The sequence below is a fragment of the Bos indicus x Bos taurus genome, chromosome 9 (assembly GCF_003369695.1).
Source record: "Bos indicus x Bos taurus breed Angus x Brahman F1 hybrid chromosome 9, Bos_hybrid_MaternalHap_v2.0, whole genome shotgun sequence".
In the NCBI taxonomy this organism is placed as follows: Eukaryota; Metazoa; Chordata; class Mammalia; order Artiodactyla; family Bovidae; genus Bos; species Bos indicus x Bos taurus.
Window position 1 is genome coordinate 23,009,937 of NC_040084.1, and position 23,379 is coordinate 23,033,315.

The following is a 23,379-nucleotide window of genomic DNA, read 5'->3' on the forward strand; positions in this document are numbered from 1 at the left end:
CAAGGCCAATGGGGCAGCTTTGGTGAGGGCTCTGGAGTCTTACAAGACACAGCTCCCAGCCTGTTCCCTGGACATGCCAGCTCACTGACTGGGTAAGCAAGAGGGCCCTGTGGAGAAAGCCAGGATCCACCTCTTACCTCACTTTCCACCTGAGGACCACCATTCCACCAGCCATTGGCTGAAAGCCCCACTAACGGTCAATCAGTGACAGTTGGTCGCTTGGAGGAGGGGCCCACTGTGGCACCAACCAATAGCTGAGCAGGACCACTAATGGTCACTCACTGACAGTGGCTTATTTTGGGGAGGGGCCCACTGTGGCACCAACCAATGGCTGAGCAGGACTACTAACGGTCCCCGTGGTAACCGTTACCTAGTAACGTGCAGCAGGGTAATGGCCCACAGTAACAGCAACAAACACATGCAAAGGGCTTCTCTCGCCTGGCTCTATTATAACGCCACAGTAAAATTTCTTGTATTCACTGGACTAAATACCATTTCAAGAAAAGTTCTGGCTGTGACACCCAGAGTGGAAAGGTAGACACAGCCTGGTTTCAGGAAATCATCAAGAACAGTATTTCTCAACTTTGGCACAACTGGAATTTTGGGACCAAATAATTCTTTGTTTTAAGGGCTCCAGAACATTTAAGAGCAACCCCACTGCCACCTACTTCTAGATGCCATTAGTCCTTCCAGTTGTGACAACCAAAAATAACCCCAGACATTACCAAATGTCCCTTGAGGGAAAAAATTACCCCCAATCTAAAGAATAGGAGGTAACAGGTGAAATAATGAATTAACAAAATTAAACTGCAGAAGTGAACTTAAGAGTCCAAAGCTAAAAAGTTAGTATTTCAGATCTAAACTTTGACATGCAAACTAAGGAGTGTGAGTTGTAAGATAACTCTGGCTGAGAGTGGGCAGGGGTAAAGAGATTAAAAAAAAAAAAAATAGACTTCAAAATGTTAAGAGACATGTGTGTCTATTGCTAGAAAGAACATTCTAAAAATATTACATGCTACTTTTTTATATGTGCTCAAGGAAATAAAACCATAGTTACATTTGCTATTTTCCTCTTTTAGACTGCCATCTGGCAATCCACACTTCCACTAGAAAAAAATTCTAGCCAATTTGACTAAAATAGTTAATATACCACCCCAAGTGCCAAAAATATGCCAGGGAGTCTACAATTTACTCAGTCATGCCCCAACAGAGATACTAATGTCCTTAAAAGATAAAAGTAAATAATTCACAGGATGTTTACCAACCTGTGAACTTTCCTCCCCACCTTTGGCATTGAGGCAAACTAGCCAGAGGAAAAGCACAACAAATGTACTTCTACAGAATAGGCAAACTAAAGTAATAAGCTCATTTATTGGATGTCAACTTATCCCCAAGATTGAAGTTTTAAGTCCACTAATAAATACAACAGAATACAATGGACTATAGTCACTACATTTCCAGTTAGAACACATGAAATGATGAGACAGGTGCACTGAGTCCTTGTTTAACCCTCCCAAAGAAAGGCAGTACAAAAAGTCTTCATCACGATGAAGTCAAGATGTACCACCATAACATAAATCTGAACTACTTCCTTCTTCATAATAGTCAAAAGTTATCCAAAAATGGGCACATCCGGACTAGGATCTCCTGAGTTCTCGTTCCCTAGTCCAAAAAGGCAGGCTAAGGTAATGAAAACCGACAGTCATCAATAGCTAAAAGAGTGATTATGAAATACGAGGACAAACAGAAAACCACGTGTGATTCACTTCACATGGGTTGCATTAGATGTAAACATAGACTGCATGTTTGGAGCACTTCTTCGAGCACTCATCTAGATGGGGTAAAGAGTGAGACAATCAAGGTCCTGGCTCTCCTGGAGTTTACATCCTAGTGCAGGAATTTCAGTAAAATTATCAAACATTTGGCAAAAGCAACACCATGAAAGGTAGTACCAAACACAATTGAAAGTCGCTCAGTTGTGTCCGACTGTTTGCGACCCCATGGACTATACATATACAGTCCATGGAATTCTCCAGGCCAGAATACTGGAGTGGATAGCCTTTCCCTTCTCCAGGGGACTGTCCCAACCCAGGGATCGAACCCAGGTCTCCCACATTGCAGGTGGATTCTTTACCAGCTGAGCCACAAGGGAAATCCAAGAATACTGGAGTGGGTAGCCTATCTCTTCTCCAGTGGATCTTCCCGACCCAGGAATCAAACCGGGGTCTCCCACATTGCAGGCAGATTCTTTTTTTTTTTTTAAACTTTACAATATTGTATTAGTTTTGCCAAATATCGAAATGAATCTGCCACAGGTATACCTGTGTTTCCCATCCTGAACCCTCCTCCATCCTCCCTCCCCATACCCTCCCTCTGGGTCGTCCCAGTGCACCAGCCCCAAAGCATCCAGTATCGTGCATCGAACCTGGACTGGCGACTCGTTTCATATATAATATTATACATGTTTCAGTGCTATTCTCCCACATCTCCCCACCCTCTCCCTCTCCCACAGAGTCCATAAGACTGATCTATACATCAGTGTCTCTTTTGCTGTCTCGTACACAGGGTTATTGTTACCATCTTTCTAAATTCCAGATTCTTTACCAACTGAGCTATCAGGGAAGCCCCTACCAAACACAAGGTCTCTTTTCAGAAAGAGAAAAGTTAATAATATTCAAGGAAAAAGAGTTAATAAAAAAACAGAAGACTTTAATTATTATTCTCACAGAGACTGAGGGAACACTGCATCTCTAAGGCAGGAATAGTTTATGACATTAGAGAAAATTCTGAATAAACACTTACATTTAGACCTTTGAATGAAATCTTAGAAACCAAAGATAAAGAGAAAAATCCTAAGGTTTTCCAAGAGACAAAAAGAGGTATAAGCCAGTTTCAGATATTCAAGGATTGACTATATTCCAAGTTTAAAAGAAGTATTAGACTTATCAAATCAAACAACTGGAACAAAGAATCATGACTTTAAAAACACTGCAAAAATACACATACAATATAATGCTATTTGTAAATATTTTTAAAACCATCAAATAATCCTGCACATTTCGTGTCCGACTCTTAGCGACCCCATGGACTGCAGCCTACCAAGCTCCTCCGTCCATGGGATTTTCCAGGCAAGAGTACTGGAGTGGGGTGCCACTGCCTTCTCCTTTATGGTAACACACTTATACAATAAAAATATAAAGCCATTTATAGCCATTATGCAGGAGTACAAGTGAGAAGTAAGCAAATGGGGTAGAGCTTTGGCTTGATACTTCCTTAAGAAGAAACAACCATGGGACTTCCCTGGTGGTCCAGTGCTTAAGAGTCTGCCTTGCCCTGCAGGGGACATGGGTTCCATCCCTGGTTGAGGAACTAGGATCCCACATGGCATGGAGCAATTAAGCACCACGATGAAGACCTGACGCAGCCAAATAAATAGATAAAATATTTTAAAAAAAGGAGAAGCAACCTCCATCATCAGAATTCAGAATCATAAATGATCTCACCAAAGGAGAGAAAGTATCTTAGGAGGGAGAGACTGAACGTGAAGCCTTGTTAAGAAAGAGAGTCGGGGAGGGGAGAACTGGGAGCTTGTAATTAGCAGGTAACAAAGTTCTACTGTACAGCACAGAGAACTATATTCAATACCCTGTGATAAACCTAATGGAAAAGAATATACAAAAAAAAATTTTTTTTAAGAGTAGTTTCTTATTTTGGTGAAGAGAATGGATACTAAATAGATATAGGTATTGATAACCAATGCTAAAAACAAGTTTAAGGATGTGTAATAAAAATTTAACATTAACCACTAAAAAATATTTTTAAATAGACATTTTTTACTTTCAAATCATCAAAAGAAAGCAATGACACAGAGAAGGCCACCAGTGTAAAAGCAGACTAAGTTCAACTACATCAGTAATCACAATAAACAAGAATTAATTAAGTTCACTATTAAAATAAACAGACTGTCACACTGCAGTTTTAAAATATCCAGCTACATGCTGCTTACCAGGTATATGTTAACAAGATATAGACCTAAGATAACATTGGACAGCTGAAAAGAAACAAATGAAAAACAAGATAACAAATCAATAATTTTTTAAAAAAGGAAGTAAATATAGTGATAATAACATCAGGCAAACCAGAATTAAAGAAAAAGAGTATCAAGTGAAAGGAGAGAAAAATCTTACTGATAAAACATGCAATCAGTCAAGTTGTTACGGCACAAACCTTTTACGTACCTAATTACGTAGCTTCAAAACATGTTATGCAGAAAAAGGCATCAAAACCAGAAGAAAACGACTTTTCCATAACCATAGTGAGATTTAACATGCCCTTCGCAAAAGAGCCACATTTCAAATAAATAAAAAGGGTGAATTAAAAAGTTGTAATAAACTTGACTATATAAACCTAAACATATAAAGGTACATACACACACACACACGGGCGCCCACACACGCGTGCAGCTCCCCTGCTAGCTCAGTGGTAAAGAATCTGCTTGCAATGCAGGAAACTCTGGTTCCATCCCTGGGTCAGGAAGATCCTCTGGAAAAGGAAATGGCAACCCACTCCAGTATTCCTGCCTGGGAAATCTTATGGACAGAGGAGCCCGCTACAATCCATGGGGTCGCAAAAGAGTCGGACACAACTGAAGTTCTAAATAACAACAAAAATACACACATACACACATTCTTCAACAAAGTCCCCAAGGCATCAAATACATAAGCCATATTCTCTGATCATGCCTCAATAAAACACAAGGATAGTCAACTGTCTGTTTCATTTAGACTGGCATCAGATGGGCAAAAATAAAATCTATGTGGCAGCTTGGGTGTGGGTATAGAGAAAAGGATATTTATAGAAACTTTATGTAGGAGGACAAGCTTGCAATGCCTTTTTGCAAAATAATTTGATATTACCATCAAAATTTTAAAAGTCATACTCTTTGACTTGGTAATTCTACTTTTAGAAATAACTCATAAAAACTATACATAATCACAAAACAAATGTACAACACACACAGCGCAATACTACTTAAAGCAGCAAAAACATAATATTATCAACAGAAATATGGTTAAATACTTACAGTACATTCATTTCATAAAGTGCCAAGCATTGACATGGAAAGAATCTCCAAGACACAGTGTTGTTGTTGTTGTAAGTGTGAAAAAATACACATGTATCATTCAAATTACGTTAAGATGCAAAAAAGAAAAAACAAAGTGGAAAAATACAGAACATACTTTTTTCTTCTAAAGAGGGACATGATGGAGAACCTTCATATTTTACTTTATGTAAGTCTCTACTGTTTGAATATTTTATGACTTGTACTGCTTGTATAATTCAAAGAAAAGACAAGCAATAATTTTTAAGAATTTCTTACTTACTTCCCAGAAGACTGGGATCTTTCTGTTCTTAGTACAAATTTGATCAAACCCATCAGCGAGTACAGGACAAGTATAAGCTTCCAATCTGTTCAAATAAGAACATTTTCTGTTCCCTCTGCCAGGAATGCTCTTCCTCAGAGACGGTTCACTCCCCTCACTGCCTTCACGGTTTCCACTTAAATGTCATTTTATCTGAGGAAGACTTTTCAGTATAAAATGCCAACCTCCTACACCCACACCTCCTCTCCCCAACTATCTTAACTTGCTTTATAGTTCACTAGAGTAACTTAATGCCTGTGTCTCAGTGTCCTTGTCTTTAACACAGGGTGATACGTGTACTCACTGGAAAAGACCCTGATGCTGGGAAAGATTGAAGGCAGAAGGAGAAGGGGACAACAGGGGATGAGATGGTTGGATGGCATCACCGACTTGATGGACATGAGTTTGAGCAAGCTCCAGGAGTTAGTGATGGACAAGGAAGCCTGGCGTGCTGTAGTCCACTAGGTTGCAAAGAGTCGGACGTGACTGAGCAACTGGACTGAACTGATACATGCACCTACCCCACAGGATTACTGTTAGGCTTTGAATGAGCTAGGAGCCCTCAGATGAGCACCTGACTTACAGTAAGAGCTCTATCAGTCTTTGATGTTTTGTCTGTTTTGTTTACAGTCTGCCTTCCCCCTATGAGAATGACAACCCTAGGAAACCGGCACTGCGTTTTGTTCACGACTGTATCCCAAATGCCTGGAAAGCGTTTATCAGTAAATATTCATAGCTGTCGAAGCCTGATTTAGTACTGCAGCCATATGCACAGACAGCTGAGATTACCAAAAAAAAAAGGGGGGGGGCCAATTATTTTCAGTAAAAGTAAGCTTTCTGCATATTAGCATAAATAATCTATAATGATCCAATCTATTTTGAGAGCACAATATGTAGCAGTATGATTGCTAGCAGCATCCAGTAGGGAAGTGGCACAGTCCCATTGAATTCCTTAATTTCTTAATACTAACATGGCAGCAGAAAGGAAAACACAAAGTGGAGGGAGCATACGAAAGCATGACTTACTCTGCATTCCGGCTTTTGATGCATGGCTGGTAGAGGACCTTGACTGCATTGCAGGCAGAATTGGAATCGGGCTTCAATACATCTTCCAACACAGGGAATTTTTTGATATTTGTGTACTGTCCCAAAGATTCAATCACCAAACTGTCTGAGTTTAAAAGCCATAGCTAAAGAAATGAAGAGAAAAGTCTAAGCATAAGCGTATTTAAAAAAAAAAAAAAAAGAATTATCTCCACCCTATCCATATCTCGTAAGTGAGTAAGTGAAGTCGCTTAGTCGTGTCCAACTCTTTTCGACCCCTGGACTGTAGCCTACCAGGCTCCTCTGTCCATGGGATTCTCCAGGCAAGAGTACTGGAGTGGGTTGCTATTTCCTTCTCCAGAGGACCTTCCTGACCCAGGGATGGAACCTGGGTCTCCCGCATAGTAGGCAGACACTTTACTGTCTGAGCCACCAGGGAAATCCTATCCATATCTCATACCACCACTCAAAAAAGAAAAAAAAAAAAAAAAGAAAAACCTATTTTAAAAGAAGATAAAACTATAAAACACCAAAAAAAGAAAAATTGAAAAATCATGTATGCAACTTTGAAGTAGGGTAAGACTTGAAAAGTACAATGTTTACAGAGCCGATGATAACATAGTTTCTAAAGACAATTGCTTAGGAGAAAATATGTAACACAAAGTTATTATCCACAATTTATAGAGCTCCTAGCAATGACTGAGGAGCCTGGTAGGATGCAGTCCATGGAGTCGCTAAGAGTTGGACACGACTGAGTGACTTCACTTTCACTTTTCACTTTCATGCATTGGAGAAGGAAATGGCAATCTACTCCAGTGTTCTTGCCTGGAGAATCCCAGGGACGGGGAAGCCTAGTGGGCTGCTGTCTATGGGGTCGCACAGAGTTGGACATGACTGAAGCGACTTAGCAGCAGCAGCAATCAGCAAGTGGGAAAAACAGACCAAGAGAGATATAGGTGAGGAATAAGAAAATAATTAAACAGAAGAAATAAGTAATAAATATATTAAAATGTCACTCTAACTAGTAAGGAAATACAAAATTTTTGTGCCACTCCTTTTCACTTATCAGATTGGCAAATACAAAAAGACTGACAACATCGAGCTCAGAAGAAGGGTTTGGAGCAGGTCTTCCCACACACTGCTTGTGGGAGACTGCTTCTGGATTTGGATTCAGTTGATTAGTTGAGGATTTACTCTCAGGAGAAAGGGTGGAAGGGAAAGAGAAGAAGGCAGGGGAAGGAGTTGGCCAGTGATGTGGACTCAACCTAATCTCACAGGGAGCCTTGGAACCTGAATCCCACCCACAGAATCAGTCCCATTTTGAGACAGGAGATGGCAAGTTTTGTAGCCCAGGGTCAAGTCACAGGCAGTAGGCTGAGCAGGACAGGGGTGGGGGTGAGAGAGGACAAGAAACTCCCCAGGCCAGGCTTCATCTGTCCAGATGGGACAAGTCTCTGAACTAGGGCAGCTGTGAGCCATGAGCAGGCAACTCTCATCCCTGGGAAACGGGGGACCAGCCAAGGAGAGGGGACCTGGGTGGGGTACCAAGAATGTCTGTAGAGGATAAAGGAGGTTTGTAAAAGATAAATTAGTCCAACTCTTTGGAGGCAATAATTATCAGAGTTTAAAATACACAAGTTCCAAGAGTGATGAGAAAAATCTGTTTCTAACGGACTAAAATACACATGCAAAGATGATTTTCCCTGAAGCACTGTCTTTACCAGCCATACAGTGGAATTCTAATCATTAATAAGAGTCCATATTTACACTAACAAGAAACAGGACTCATGATACATGGTTGAGTCAAGTACACATGTTGAAGAATGATGCTAATCACAGCATTGTGTTATTTTTACAAATACTTGTGGGTGTATTACATATAAACAGGGTGAAAATGGACTGTTAATGATTACCTCTGGATGGTATGACACAGCAGGGCAGAAGAGGGGACAAAATGGAAGGAAGGAGCCCTTCTTTTATGTTCTCCATGTTGTCAGAATGTATTTCGAGAATGTATTACTTTTATAAGAAAGAAAAAAATTTTAACTTAAATATACACTAGTAGTAAGTTTAAAAAAATTCCTCTTCCTGATTTTCAACTTGAAAAGATGAAAAGAAAATTGAGGGAATTCCCTGGCAGTCCAGTGCTTAGGACTCTCTGCTTCCACTGCAGGGGCACGATCCCTGGTTGGAGGACTAAGATCCTGCAAGACTCGAGGTGGGGCCAAAGGAAAAAAAATGGTGGAAAAAAGAAAATTAAAGCTGATTTCAGACTATGACTTAGTGTCACCCTTACTTAGAAAATATTTTAACCTTGAATAAAAATTATCTGGAATTAGAGAAGCATGAAATCCCTGTGATGGATCGTCAGTCACAAAGCAGTATGAAGTAACAACTTCAATTCCCTCCCTCCTTTTAGCTACCATGCTCCCGTATTAGCGTGTGGTCCTTGAAGGCATTTTTGTTCTATCCTGAGCATCTAGGACAATGTCTTTCAAATAAGAAGTGCTCAATATATGTTTACTGGTTGAATAAAACTGATGTGGAGGCAGACAAGAGACTTGGGCCCGCAGTCTTGGATTTTTACATAATGTCCTAAACTCTTTTCTGCAGTTTAGTATTAGACGCCTGTGTTTTATGTAGGGGATGATTCTGCTAGCTGTGAAGCCTCTTCTCCAAAACTTGCCACTACTTCTCAAACATCAAAGTGTTGAAATCAGGATCCTGAAGACATCTCTGCACTTCCATATTCACTGCAGCACTGTTTACAATAGCTAAGATGCAGAAGCAATGTAAATGCCCACCAACGATGTATGGATTAAGAAAATGCGTATACACACCCAGTGGAATAGTAGCGTTTAAAAAGAAGGAAATCTTGTAATATGTGACAATACAAATGAACCCTGAGGACATTATGATAAATAAAATAAGACACAGCAGGATAATACTGCATGATTCCATTTACATGAAGAATGATGGTGCAAGGGATTGGGGACAGGAGGAGAAGGGGACAACAGAGGATGAGATGGCTGGATGGCATCACTGACTCGATGGACATGAGTCTGAGTGAACTCCGGGAGTTGGTGATGGACAGGGAGGCCTGGCGTGCTGCGATTCATGGGGTCGCAAAGAGTCGGACACGACTGAGTGACTGAACTGAACTGACTGGACTCATAGAGGTGGAGAGTAGAATGGTGGTTGCCAGGTGCTGGAGGGAGGGAGAAACAGGGAGTGGCTAATCAAAGCGTATAAGGTTATGGCTGGGAAAGATGAGTAAGTTCCAGAGACTTGCTGTACAACATTGTGCCTATAATTAACAACGCTGGAATATAACATATAAAATAATATTTTTATAGTACAAAAATCTGTAAAGAGGGTAGATTACGTTAGGTGTTCTTACCACACACACACACACACACACACACAAAATGATAAAAGCAAGATCAATAGAACATATTTTAAGCATAAGAGTATCAAATAAAGAGGTAAAAAGTGAAAAAGAGAATTGTGTTACACTGACAAAGCCATTAAAAACTGAAAGCAGAAAAACTTTATTTTGTGGCATGAGCTTCTCCAGAACAGGAATTAGGTTTTATTTCTCTGTGAATTCCTAGTACCTAGCACATTACTGTTGTTGTTTAGTCGCTAAGTCACGTCCAGCTCTTTTTGCGAACCCATGACTACAGCCCACCAGGCTCCTCTGTGCATGGGATTTCTACACAGTAGCAGGTAAATCATTTGTTATTCAATTAAAGGCACTTGATTTGTGAATTAAGCTGACATTAAAATTTTAAAAATTTTGATCACTTATTTTCTAGACCTGAGAATTAAGAATAACAAAACCCAAAGAACTTCTGAGCCCCTGAACTAGTAGGCTACAAAAAACTGGGCAAAAATCACTTCTTACCAGAATGTACACTTTGTCATCATGACCTTGAATAGTGAATCTAAAAGTGCTTCTAGCAGAGGAGAGTTCCACCACACACTGGGCGAGAACGCTCTGTACAAACTGAGACCTGTTTGAACAGAAACCAATTTTCATAATGAGCCTCTCATAATAACTAACAAGAAGAGCCCCAAATACCCACAGGGTACCGAAGAAGCAGAGGTGGCTGCATGCCAGATTTTTCTGTATGCTGCCCATTCCCTCACAATCTGCGCTCATTTTAATCTATTTTTAACGTATTTGGTATTTGTACCCGTCTTTGTGAGATCTTAGTTCCCCAAACAGGGATCAAACCCATGTTCCCTGAAGTAGAAGCATGAAGTCCTAATCACTGAACCGCCAGAGAAGTTCTTGAGCCAGTCTTTCTATACCCTATTCTTCAATCATTAATACATTTTCCACCCCAACCTATCTACGTGAAAAGTAAGAAGTATTACTTGCTCAGTTGTGTCCGACTCTTTGTGACCCCATGGACTGTAGCCTGCCAGGCTACTCTGTCCATGGGATTCTCCAGGCAAGAATACTGGAGTGGGTAGCCATTCCCTTCTCCAGGGGATCTTCCTGACCCAGGGATTGAACCCAGGTCTCCTGCATTGCAGGCAGATTCTTTACCATCTGAGTCACCAGGGAAGCCTAACCTAAGTATTTCCTCCATGAAATTAAAAAAATACACTGTTAGATTAGTCAATATTCCATTTAAGCTGTGGTAAATTAAACAGTGAATAACTAGGTTATAAAAGAAGATGAGAAATTTCCTTCCAAACATTAGACAGTATTATGTCCAATGTTTTCGATTTGCTTCCCCTCAGAGCGTCAGATCTGAGATGCATAATCAAAGTATTTATAAGAAGACGCAGTTCAAGGTTATAGTCAGAGGGCCATAATTTTTAGACATCAATAAATGAACTGAAAGACACGCTACAGTTAACTTTCGTTTGCAAAACTAAAAAGATTCAAAGAAAAGAAATACTAATGAATTTAGTGGATATGCAATATTCCTTTTAAAAACACAGAAGTCATTTGAAAACTAACCCACGTTGCAAGTAAGTTAAACTAAAACCAGAAATAATTACTCAAAAACCTATGGATGATTATAAGACCTTGGCTATCTAGCACATAGAAAGGGCACAAAAAAATTTCAGAACTAGATTTATAAGAGCACACTTGTTTATATCATTATGTAAACAAACCATAAATAAATCTTCAAATCTTTCATATCTGTGCTTTCATTGTACTACCTAAAAGCCCTTCCAAAGGCTTTCATTTTTCCTTTCCAAGCAAACAAAAATAAAAATGAATTCCTAAATAATCAATTGTTTCCATCTTTCTTTACATGTGAAATTACAGAACAAACAATTTGCTATTTGTACCTTGGTATGATGGGAAAATTTCTTTCAGATGGCAGAATAATTATCTCCGTCATATAAAACTTAGTGGTTTCTAGAAACAAAAAATAAGAATGTTAAAAAGCTCCACAATTAGTATTTCTATTGTGGGCATGTTGGTCTCAAATTATGACATTTCAAAATAAATATCTGATATACTGGTACAATGAATATTCAGTAAAACTTTTCTAAAAGTGACTTAGCTTCAGAAGACAAAGATTGATGAAACTATAAATGACAGCCCTGAGACTTCAGATAGCTCAGTGTTGTTTCAGAAGAGCATGCCCTAGATGAGTCTGGTGCAGCAAGACTCTGTTCACAAATATGCATTGTTATAAAAACTAGGCACATCACAACCATAGTCCACTCATCTAAAACTCAGTCTTTTGGTTTCCTCATTTCTGTAGAGTAGCCACAGTCCTAGGAGTCACTGAAAAAGCCTCTTTAATCGTAGTATTCTAAAGCCCAAGCACAGAAGCTGTGAACCTTACATTAATATATACCCAGAATCTCAATGAGTGTATTAATATCCAATTTTTACCAAATCTGGTTATCAGATTACTTCATTTACAGAAAAATTTAAACTAAATGTTTAACAGAAATGAACATAAACATAACCATTTTTGATTTTTTTAAAAAATCCATGAAAAATGTTCACTCACTAGTAATGAAATGGAAATTAAAATGAAATATTTTTAGTATCAAATAGAAAAATGTTTTTGAAAAATAAATTGTAGCAGCAATGATGATATGGAGAAACAGTTACACTTATTCTCCTCCTGCTGTCAGGATTGCAAATAACAGATTTTTGGAAAGCCACTTGGTGAAGGCATTAAAAATATATATACATTTTGGCTGAGAATTGGTTGAGAAAATCAAAGTGAAAAAAAAATATGCATACATTTTTAACACCATAATTAAATGCCTTATCTCAAAGAAATACTCACAGATATCTGTAAACATTTATCTATTAAGGTGCTTACAATAATATTAATAGAAAATACTACAAAATTAAATTTCTAAAAATTGAGGATGGTTGAATTAAATAAACATCTATATATTTCAGCAACAGAATTTTATAGTCATTAAAAGTGGTGTGCCAACAAATTTTTAATTGTTTTAATAAGATGAAAAATTGTTCCTTGTAGATCTTCTGTAAACGTTTACAACTGCTCAAGGCAACACACAGAAAAAGGCAAAAAAAAACAGGATTATTTTTTTTGAATCATTATGATGACTTTATGTATTTCCCCTTGAAGTTCAATTTTTCACTTTACTATTTAAAATCATGCTATTAGATGCAGAATTGAACTTTTTAACATTCTAAAGTGATCCTTTTGTCCCAGTTGTTGTCGAAACTATAGTTTAATTCCACAATTTTAATCCCACAAGGTAGTACTAATTTACAAAATTAACATTCACTTAGTGTCACCAACATATTGGCCACTTTCTTGACCAATCCTTCAAGAACTTAGACCCTCTTTCTGGAGTCATTTCTTTTGCTTAATATACTGGTAAAATTTCTTTTCATAAGAAACCAAATCACTAGAATTGAATTATCCTAGTTTTTGCTTGACAGAGAATATATTTATCTTTGTCTTGATTCTTTCGTATTTGGACATTTTCTCCTGATATAAAATCCTAGGTTAACAGTTTTTAACCTTTGTGCACACTATCATTCTCCTGTCTTCAGATCTCTATTTCTGCTGTCCCTTTGAAGGTAATGTCTTTTTCCTTTGTTACTTTAGAATTTTTCGTTTTCCATTTTTTTAATTTTCCCTCAGTATCACTGTGACGTATCTAGCTATATACTTCTATGTATTTCTCTCATTTGGGCCTCATACACTTAGAATTCACTGGACTTCAGACTACAAATTGTAGTTCTTCGTCACTTTTGCAAAATCCTCAGCAATTCTCTCTGTAAATACTATGCTCTAGTCTATTTCTTTCTTCTAGAAGCACGATCAAACATGCATTAGATCTCCTCTGCGTTTTATGTCTCTTACCCTTTCTCCTGTATTTTTTACCTTCTTGTCTCTCTGTGCTGAATTACCGATTTTTCTTCTCATCTATCTTCTGTTCACTAATTCTTGCTCCATGCTGTGCTTAATCTGCTGTTAAGCTACCCACTGAGTTTTAAATTTCAATTATATTTTTAAGAAATTCTGTTGCAGATCTTCTCCAAATATGCTTACTGTTTTAGTTGCCTTTACCCTTTGATTATTTCAAACCTGTCTTTTATGCTGTTAAATACAGTAAGCATGGGAGAAGGCAATGGCACCCCACTCCAGTACTGTTGCCCAGAAAATCCCATGGATGGAGGAGCCTGGTAGGCTGCAGTCCATGGGGTCGCTAAGAGTCGGACATGACTGAGCGACTTCACTTTCACTTTCCACTTTCATGCATTGGAGAAAGGGCAACCCACTCCAGTGTTCTTGCCTGGAGAATCCCAGGGACGGAGAAGCCTGGTAGGCTGCAGTCCATGGGGTCGCACAGAGTCGGACACGACTGAAGCAACTTGGCAGCAGCAACAGTAAGCACGGTCATTTTACAGTTTATATCTGATAATTCTAGTAACAGGTGTCTGTTTCTATTTGCTGTTTTTGTTATTTCTCACTGATAGAAGTCTAGTTTACTTATGTGACTATTTATGTTTGGTTGTATGGTACACACTGTACTTGAGAAATTCTTTGTGGGAATAATATAAGTTTTCACAATGAGGTATTTTCCTCCAGAGATGACTTGCAATTGATTTTCCCAGGCCCGTGGCATTATGTCTAGTTCTAAGCAGACTAACCACGTTCAAGATCTGAAATTCCTACAGTCTCAAAGGATTGATATTTGTCTGTAATTTCACAGGCTTGTATTCACTTGTGATTTGCCTTCACTGTGCCATGTAGTCATTCAGGGTCTCATATTTTTGTGCAGTCACCTGTTAGATTCTCACTTTGTGTAGTCTTCGATATCAAAATTCTAATTTTAGAGCACTAGCAAATGCAAGGAAAAGATGGTTTTTAATTTTATGCTAACCTCTGTTGAGTGTGCTTTTGTGGTAATCTACATATTTTCCATTTATCTTGCTCTTCATTCCTTCCTGTGGATTCCAATTAGCATCTGCTTATCTTTCACTTAGCCTGAAGAACTGTCCTTAGTATTGTCTGCTAGTAATGCATTATTTCCACCTATTTATTAAAAAAGTCCTTGTTTTGCCTTCAGTTTTGAGGTAGTGCTTTACTGGATATAGAATTATTAATTGAGAGGTGTTACTGTTTTCTCCCCCAATATTTTGAATTTCAAGATTCTCTCTTCATCTCTTGCTTTTATCAGTTTGACTACAATATGCCTGGGTGAAATGTTCTTTGTGTTTATCCTACTTGAGATTCACTGCAGTTGTTGGATCCAAAAGTTAAAATATTTCACCAAATTTCACAACATTTCACCCATTTTTTTCCCTGATGTTTTTTCTCCTCACCTTCTAAAGCTCCACTTACACATTTACTAAAACACTTAACATCGTTCCACAAGTCTGATATTCTCTTCATTTTGAGACTTTTTTCCTGCCTGTTCTTTGGATTGATTAATTTCTATTCACCTATCTTCCCTGGTAGCTCAGATAGTAAAGAGTCTGCCTGCAGTGCAGGAGACCTGGGTTCGATCCCTGGGTCGGGAAGATCCGCTGGAGAAAGGAATGGCAACCCACTCCAGTATTCTTGCCTGGAGAATTCCATGGACAGAGGAGCCTGGCAGGCTACAGTTCATGGGTTTGCAGAGTTGGACACAGCTAAGTGACTAACACTTTGATTATCTTCAATAATTTTTGTTTGTTTCTATCATCTCAAATACGAGGTTTTAGTTAATCCAGTGAATTTTTCTTTAGTTACTGTGCTTTTCAGCTCTGTAATTACCAACTGGGTGTTTCTCTGAAGTTTCTAATTTGTTGAGATTTGCTATTAATTTGTCTTTTTAATTCTTTGCCATATTTATAATTAGTTATTTTGACATCTTTGCCTGCTAATTTAATATTTGTACTTCTTCAGCATCCGTTGAGTCCTGCTTTTTCCTTGAGTATGAACCACTCCTGTCTCTTTCTTTGCATGGCTAATAATTTCTAAAAGGAAATAGGATATTATTGTAATCAGTCAGTCAGTTCAGTCACTCAGTTGTGTCCGACTCTTTGCGACCCCATGAATTGCAGCACGCCAGGCCTCCCTGTCCATCACCAGCTCCTGGAGTTCACCCAAATTCATGTCCATCGAACTGTAGTAATTCTGGATTTTCTTTTATCCTTTGAAGGGTTGTTGGTTTATAGGTCAATTAATAAGCTTGGACTAAAAAACCACAAAATATGCCTTGCCACAGTATGTAGTCACCGTGTCTATGCTCAGTTGTCTTTTGCTTAGCTTGACTCCCTAGAGAGTATTTGCTATCTCTACATAGTTTGGCTATCAGCAAATCTAGGGCAAGGTTCTTCTCAAATACTTCAAACCACTAAGGCTTCCACCTTCTGCTACCCAAATTGTATATGGACTAAGGAATGAACCAAAGGCACAATAAATGTTCACGTCTCTCTAAGCTTTCAGTTCCTAATGGACTCCTTGGCATCTATTGTATGTATGTAGAGTTTAGCAATCAGTCAGAGCTATGCTAGCTCAGCCCTTCCAGGACATTCTTGCTTTCAAAATATCCCCTCTTAAATTTCTACTTTCTCCTTTGCCTACCCTGAACCAAATGTTTAACCACCTATAAATAATAAAGCTGTGTTTTTTCTCCTTCCCAAATTCAGGGGCTAGGGAAAATATGGCAATGACCTCAAGCAAAAAAGCCACAAATTTGCCATTTTAGCCCAAAGCAGTAGCAGTTTTTGATAACGGAACATTTCTCAAATCATTGCTTCATTTCGGTTATTTTCTAATAGCTGTTCTTCTGAACTTGTACAGTTCTGTACTTGATTCCTTCAGAGGGGAACTATGCATTCTCTTTATGCCACCATTTTTGAAACTATGGGTGTGCTCAGTCGCTCAGTCACATCCAACTCTTTGGGACCCCATGGACTGTAGTCTGCCAGGCTCCTCCATCAGTGGAATTTTCCAGGCAAGAATATTGGAGCAGGTTATCATTTCTTACTCCAGGGGACCTTCCTGACCCAGGGATCAAACTCGAGTCTCTTGCGTCTCCTGCATTGACAGGCAGGTTCTTTACCACTGTGCCACCTGGGGAGCTCCACTGGGGATCCACTAATTTACTTTTAGAGTAGATGTGGGTAACGTTCTCTTACATTACCCCCTGACACACGCTCACATACAATGACCTCCTAATATACTTAGGTATCACATCATAAAGGTTTTTGGTTAAATTGCTATTCAGTGTTCACATGATTGTAACCATAATCATACCCTGGGATTGTTCCTTTTTTGTTCAATCTTCTGTTTCCCACAGTGCATAACTGCTTGCTTTTTCATGTGTTTTGTTTTCCAAACACGTTTAGCTAATTTTGCCCATATGACAAAATGGCTTATCTCCAGATTATTTGTTATATGTGGTCAAACAATTCAATGACTATCAGTTTCGGTGTATAACTGAAAAAAAATCTTTCTTTTACAATCTTCTCTGTGCTTGCTTCAATCCAGACTGTTATTCTCTGGGCCTGCTGTACACCCCTCCCAGTGGGATTCCTTAACTCATTCTCCTGTGTTGAATAATCTGCTCCCCAAATCCCACATTTTTTCTTTTGAGGTTCGGTTCCTACTTTTGCTGATGCATAACCCTATGGTAGATTCCCTAAGGAAAATATAACTTTGAGGTCCATGTTTTGAGGCCCTATAGCTCCAAAAATGTATTTATAATCTTCACGCTTGACTATCTGCTGAATTTTGGGTTGAAAATCTTTTTCCTTCTAAATTATGAGGGCATTTTTCTTCATCTTCTAGCTTTCAATGCTGCTGTTAAGAAGTTCAATGCCATTCTAATTCCTAATCCTTTGTACATTACCTGCTTTTTGCTCTCTAGAAGCTTCGTCCTTGGTGTTCAGAGATTACTCTGTGATGTGGCTTTAAGCAGCTTCCTCATCATCCTTCATTAATTGTTTAAGACAGTTAGTGTACACTTTCAGTTTTCAGCTGGGGCCCATAAGTCCTCGTTCTAGGAAATATCTTGATGGATTTTTGTTATTTTATATATATATATAATATTTTATATATATATATAATATATTATAAATATATTATTTATATTTTATTTGTTATGATGGATTTCCCACACCTTGTTGTTTCTATTCTCTTTCTAGAATTTTCAGCTAGGTGCTGGATGTCCTAAAAGGCTCATTTCATTCACTCATTCAACAAATATTTACTGGGTACCCACTAGATGTCAAATATTGTTCTAAGGGCTAAACTCATTGTGATAAATGAGATAGACAATATTCCTATCCTTAGGAAACTTACGTGATCTTTTTTCTTTTTAATTTCCTTTCCAATTTTCAATCTCTGTCTTTTGATCCTGATTTCTGAAATAATTCCTTAATTTTATCTTCTTTTGGTTAGTTTTTTTTTTAAGCTATTACATCTTTAATGTGACATTCTCTGAATTGTAGAGGCAGTATTATTTCATTTCTCCAAGGACATTTATTATGGTTTTTTAAGAGATTTTTTTTTTTTTCTGTTTTATACATAATTTGTTTCTTTTCAATGCCCCTGCCCTGTGCACTTGATTATTTATTTGCTTTGGACTGTCTTTAACATTTATTGATTCTCAGCAATCTGTTCATATTTAAATGTAAAGTAATAAAATGCTAAGAGAAAGCTCTTGGGTGGTTATAAGGCTTGTTGACAGTAGAATGGCTGAATATAAGCTCATTTTTGTTGTTGTTGCTGAATGATCCCTAAGAATCAGTGTCTGCAGATCTTTTCTCTGGTTAGTCCACTTCCATTATTCCAAGAAAGGCTGCTCCAATCTCCTACCGTTAATGTACAAGCAAGTTGCAAAGAGAGAAAGAGTCTCAGGAATCTAACGGCTCCTACACAAACTTTGAATTAAAACTTCCTGCTTTCAGCCCCTTGTCCGTGATAACTGCTATCTCTCAATTCTGTCCATTTCTGGGATTCCACAGCTGAGTTCTGGCTCCCTCGTGATAAGATGATCAGTCTTCTGCAGACACCATGGCTGCAGCCTCCTCCACACAGCCAAGTGTGTTCCCACCCCGCTCTCAGCTTTACAGCTTCCAAAGACGTCTGCTTATACCTCCGGTTCACATCACTGTTGTCTCCTCTCCACTTCTCTTTTGCCTCCATGGATGTCCTTTTTTTTTTTTTTTTTAAATTCCTTAACTGACTTTTTAACTGGGCTTCAGGGAGGAGAGAAAAGCATGAAAAAAGTCAATTCACCTTATTTAGCTGGAAGCCTTAAGATTTTCTAAACTGTTGCTAAGGGACTTGCTTTCATTCTCCAAAAATGACATTGAGGGTGGCACGCTATACTGCTACTCATGATTCCTTTTCTGTTCACTCTGAGCAAGTGACTACTTATGAGAGTCTGATGATCTTAAAAAACAAACAAAAAATGCCACCATCTGCTTTCCCTTGAGGATGGCAGTTTCACTTAAATCACATCTTCTAATTAATTATATTAAAAACACTTATTCTTCACCCATGAAGCTAACATGTGCTGGAGCTCTCTAGACATTTTTAAACCACATCTATAAAGAGTGATGAATTTTAATTATCAGGATTTTCATTATTAAACTTTATAGTGGCGTAACACAGATTTTACACAAAATATAATTAACACTACTGGGAAAAAGAACAAGGAACAGAGTATACAACTCAGAATGTGTCTTCTTCCATTTCAACAACTTCTGTGTACCCCCCCACCCCCTCCCCATTCCCAAGCCTCAAAACACAGCCCTAAGGCAGACAACAACCAAGAAAAGCATCTCCTCCATTATCCCTGGTAACCAATTCCTCTGACTGAGGAGTTGTATTTAAAAAAAAAGCTTCCACCTTCTTTGAGAAACAAACTTTACACTACTTTTTATCTAAAAGAAGATATACAATATTGAAACGACCCAAATTCTGAATACTTAAGACTCATTACGATGTACTTATCAAGGTCAAAATACACAAACTTCTTGGCATATTGGATGATATATTAGTTGATTTCTATTTTTAAAAGCATCAATTCTCAATTCTATAACATGTATTAGTCATCTCTTTCATATATATGTCCCATAAAATCCCCTGTTTTGTTTTTTTTTTATACATAACAAGAAGGCAGTCATTTGGGCTTTTTTGTATTATGAAATTCTTACCTGATGACACAGTCTCTCCCAACATTACCTTGCAACGCTTACAAATTACTTTGGTATTTGCCTTTGGTTTCTGTAGAATAGAAAAATGTCATTTAAATGTCATTCAGCTTTTCTTAAAAGGAATATATAATTTTAACATGATCTCTCGAGTATACATTGAACTTTACATTTTATTTTGCCATCTACTAAATACTGGGAATACACTTAGCTTGTATGCATAAACCACATGCACAGAGATCTTTCTTTTTCAAGTCTAGAGACAAAATAATGAACAGAACAATTATTCCAAACCAAATCACTTCCTTATAATCTACATGTGCCAAGTAATTTGAACAAGAAGCATCTTAAAAATTCTAAAAAGCACCTCAATATTCTTGATTAGAATGCGTATGGGTGCGTTCTAAGTCACTTCAGTTGTGTCTGACTCTGCGACCCTGTGAACTACAGCCTGCCAGCCTGCCAGGCTCCTCTGTTCAAGGGATTCTCCAGGCAAGAAAACTGGAGTGGGTTGTCGTGCCCTCCTCCAGGGGATTTAGAATAAAATAGGCAGGCAACAAAGGTAGAAAGGTAGGTGACTTGCCCCAACTCATATGTTTAGAAAACAGAAGAATGAGAACTTGAACTCATATTATTCTGACTCCCAGTCCAGGGCAACTTATGTAAAAGTAATCTATAATTCATAACCACCACGAGAAATTAAAAATACTTAACCCACTCATATAATTCTATTTTTCCATTTAATATATGTACTATACCTGAAAAGACAGAGACAGTGTGCTAGAACAAATTCCTGGAACATTGTTAAACTTAAAAAATCCAACTTTATCAATAGGGATACAGATTAAAACAGCAGGCAGTTTTTCTAGAATAATTCTAGAATTATTAGAATAATTCTTTCTAATTATTAAGAAAACAAAAGACTAAACTTTTAAACACAGAGAACAGATCTGTGGCTATTAGAGGTTGCAGGGATGGGCAAAAATGGGTGAAGGTGGTCAAAAGGTGTTGTTGCTCAGTTGCTGAGTCATGTCTGATTCTTTGCCACCCCATGGATGGCACCACGCCAGGCTCCTTTGTCCTCCATTATACAGATTTTACCAATTCTGTTAGAAGTATCATCTAGTGTCAGGTTTTTTGAATCAAAATTCACACAATTGAATGCATGAGGTACTGTTTTTTTTACAGTTTGTTTTAAAATTTTATTTATTTATTTTGGCTGTGCTGAATCTTCATTGCTACGCATGGGCCTTCTCTTCTTGAGGTGTGTGGGCTTCTCATTGTGGTGGCTTCTCTTGGTAGAGCACAGGCTCTAGGTGCAGAGGCTTAGTCGCCTCACAGCTTCTGAAATCTTCCTAGACCAGGGACTGAACCCGTGTCCCCTGCATTGCCAGGTGGACTCTTAACCACTGGACCACCAGGGAATTCTGGTTGTTGTTGTTCAGCTGCTAAGTTGTGTCCGACTCTGCAACCCCAAAGACTGCAACATGCCAGGCTTCCCTGTCCTTCACTATCTCCCCGAGTTTGCTCAGGTTCGTGTTCATTGAGTTGATTATGCTACCTAACCATCTTATCCTCTGCTGTCCCCTTCTCCTCTTGCCTTCAATCTTCCCCAGCATCAGGGCCTTTTCTAATCAGCTGGCTCTTCACATCAGGTGACCAAAATATTGGACCTTCAGCTTCAGCAACAGTCCTTCCAATAAATATTCAGGGTTGATTCTCTTTAGGATTGACTAGTTTGATCTCTGTGCTGTCCAACGGACTCTCAAGAGTCTTCTCCAGCACCACAATTCGAAAACATCAATTCTTTGGTGCTCAGCCCTCTTTATGATCTAACTCTCACATCCATACATGACTACTGGAAAAACCAAGCTTTGACTATATGGACCTTTGTCAGCAAAGTGATGTCTCTGCTTTTTAATGCACTGTATAGGTTTGTCATAGCTTTCCTTTCAAGGAGCAAGTGTTTTTTAATTTCATGGTTGCACTCACTGTCCTCAGTGATCTTGGAGCCCAAGAAAATAAAATCTGTCACTGTTTCCACTTCTTCCCCTTTTATTTGCCATGAAGTGATAGGATCGTATGCCCATCAGATGCTAAAGGCCTGCTATTGTGTCACTGAGTAATAATTGTGTATTTTGTCTGGTGTGAAAATGACACTGTGGTCATGCAAAAAAGAATAATCTATATAGGAGTGAATTGACATAATGTTTAGAATTTGCTTTAAAGCACTTGAGCAAAAAACTAAAAATAAAAGGGGTCGATGAAGCATTCTATATGAATCAAGATGACTGATGGAAGTTCATAATTCTATTTTTTTACATTTGCAAATGTTTATAAAGTTCAACACATTATTTTAAGAAAAAAGAAATCCTCATGAACTTAACAAAACAAACAACCAAAAAAGAAAAAAAAAAAGGTAAAACTGTTAGTCATACTTACTGGCAAAAATAGCAATGTTCAATTTCATTTGTTCTTTAAAATATAGGATGAAGTCATATGTGTGGCTACTTTCTAAGTCTAGAACAATATTATGAATCTTATCGAAAGTTGAGATGCCACCTTTATCAATCTGTTTATCAGATGCAAAATTTTCATTTCATTGGCAGGCATAAAAAATATCACAAGAGATAATAGATCTAAGAATAGGGAAATCTTCAGTAGATATCTTTTGAAAAGAAAAGGTATACTGCCATATTCACAGAGGCACACAAAAAAATGCTACACACACAGGGGTATTGAAGGAAAGGAATAAGAGTTGAACTTTACATTTGTTTATGCTCTTTTTTGGTCATTTATGAATTTTGTAATTCAAGAGATATGCTTTGAGTAATTCATTGTCGAGGATGCCTTAAACAGAATTAAAATATACATTCCTAATGCTGAGGTGAGTTATCTCTTAAAATTTTTTCCCACAGTTAAAATACATTTTTTTAAAATAAAGGTTCACTTGTTCCCAGTCCCAGTAGCATTTATTTTAAAAATAAAAGTTCCTGTTCCACGTGGGCTCCTCATAAAATACGTTTTTATAATCTCCTACAAGTAGAGATAAAAAAATTACTTCTACCAAATACTCAGATAACACACAGAACGCATCATTCATGTCCGATAAGCTCAACTAGTCTTGATCTTTGAAATTAACATATTATAACACTTTTAATTTTGTGAAAGAGAAACTCTGCTTTGCAGTGCATTTTTCTTGACCTATGCTTCATGGAAATAATCAAGCAAGTTGTGCAGAGCAGCAGCCTAGCAGTGTAGGAACTCTACAGAGCAAACATC

At 38.0% G+C, this 23,379-nt stretch overlaps 1 protein-coding gene across 2 annotated transcripts in view; it reads right to left on the reverse strand.

Annotated features, from left to right (window-relative positions):
• The window catches only part of UBE3D (ubiquitin protein ligase E3D), a 166,926-nt gene that overhangs the window by 114,097 nt on the left and 29,450 nt on the right, over positions 1–23,379 (reverse strand). For both annotated transcript variants that reach the window (XM_027551004.1, XM_027551005.1), the window contains 4 exons: positions 20,101–20,170; positions 11,784–11,853; positions 10,375–10,483; positions 6,450–6,613 (listed from right to left, as the gene is read on the reverse strand). In XM_027551004.1, the coding sequence (XP_027406805.1) occupies positions 6,450–6,613; positions 10,375–10,483; positions 11,784–11,853; positions 20,101–20,170 (413 nt within the window). The remainder of the gene's footprint in view (positions 1–6,449; positions 6,614–10,374; positions 10,484–11,783; positions 11,854–20,100; positions 20,171–23,379) is intronic.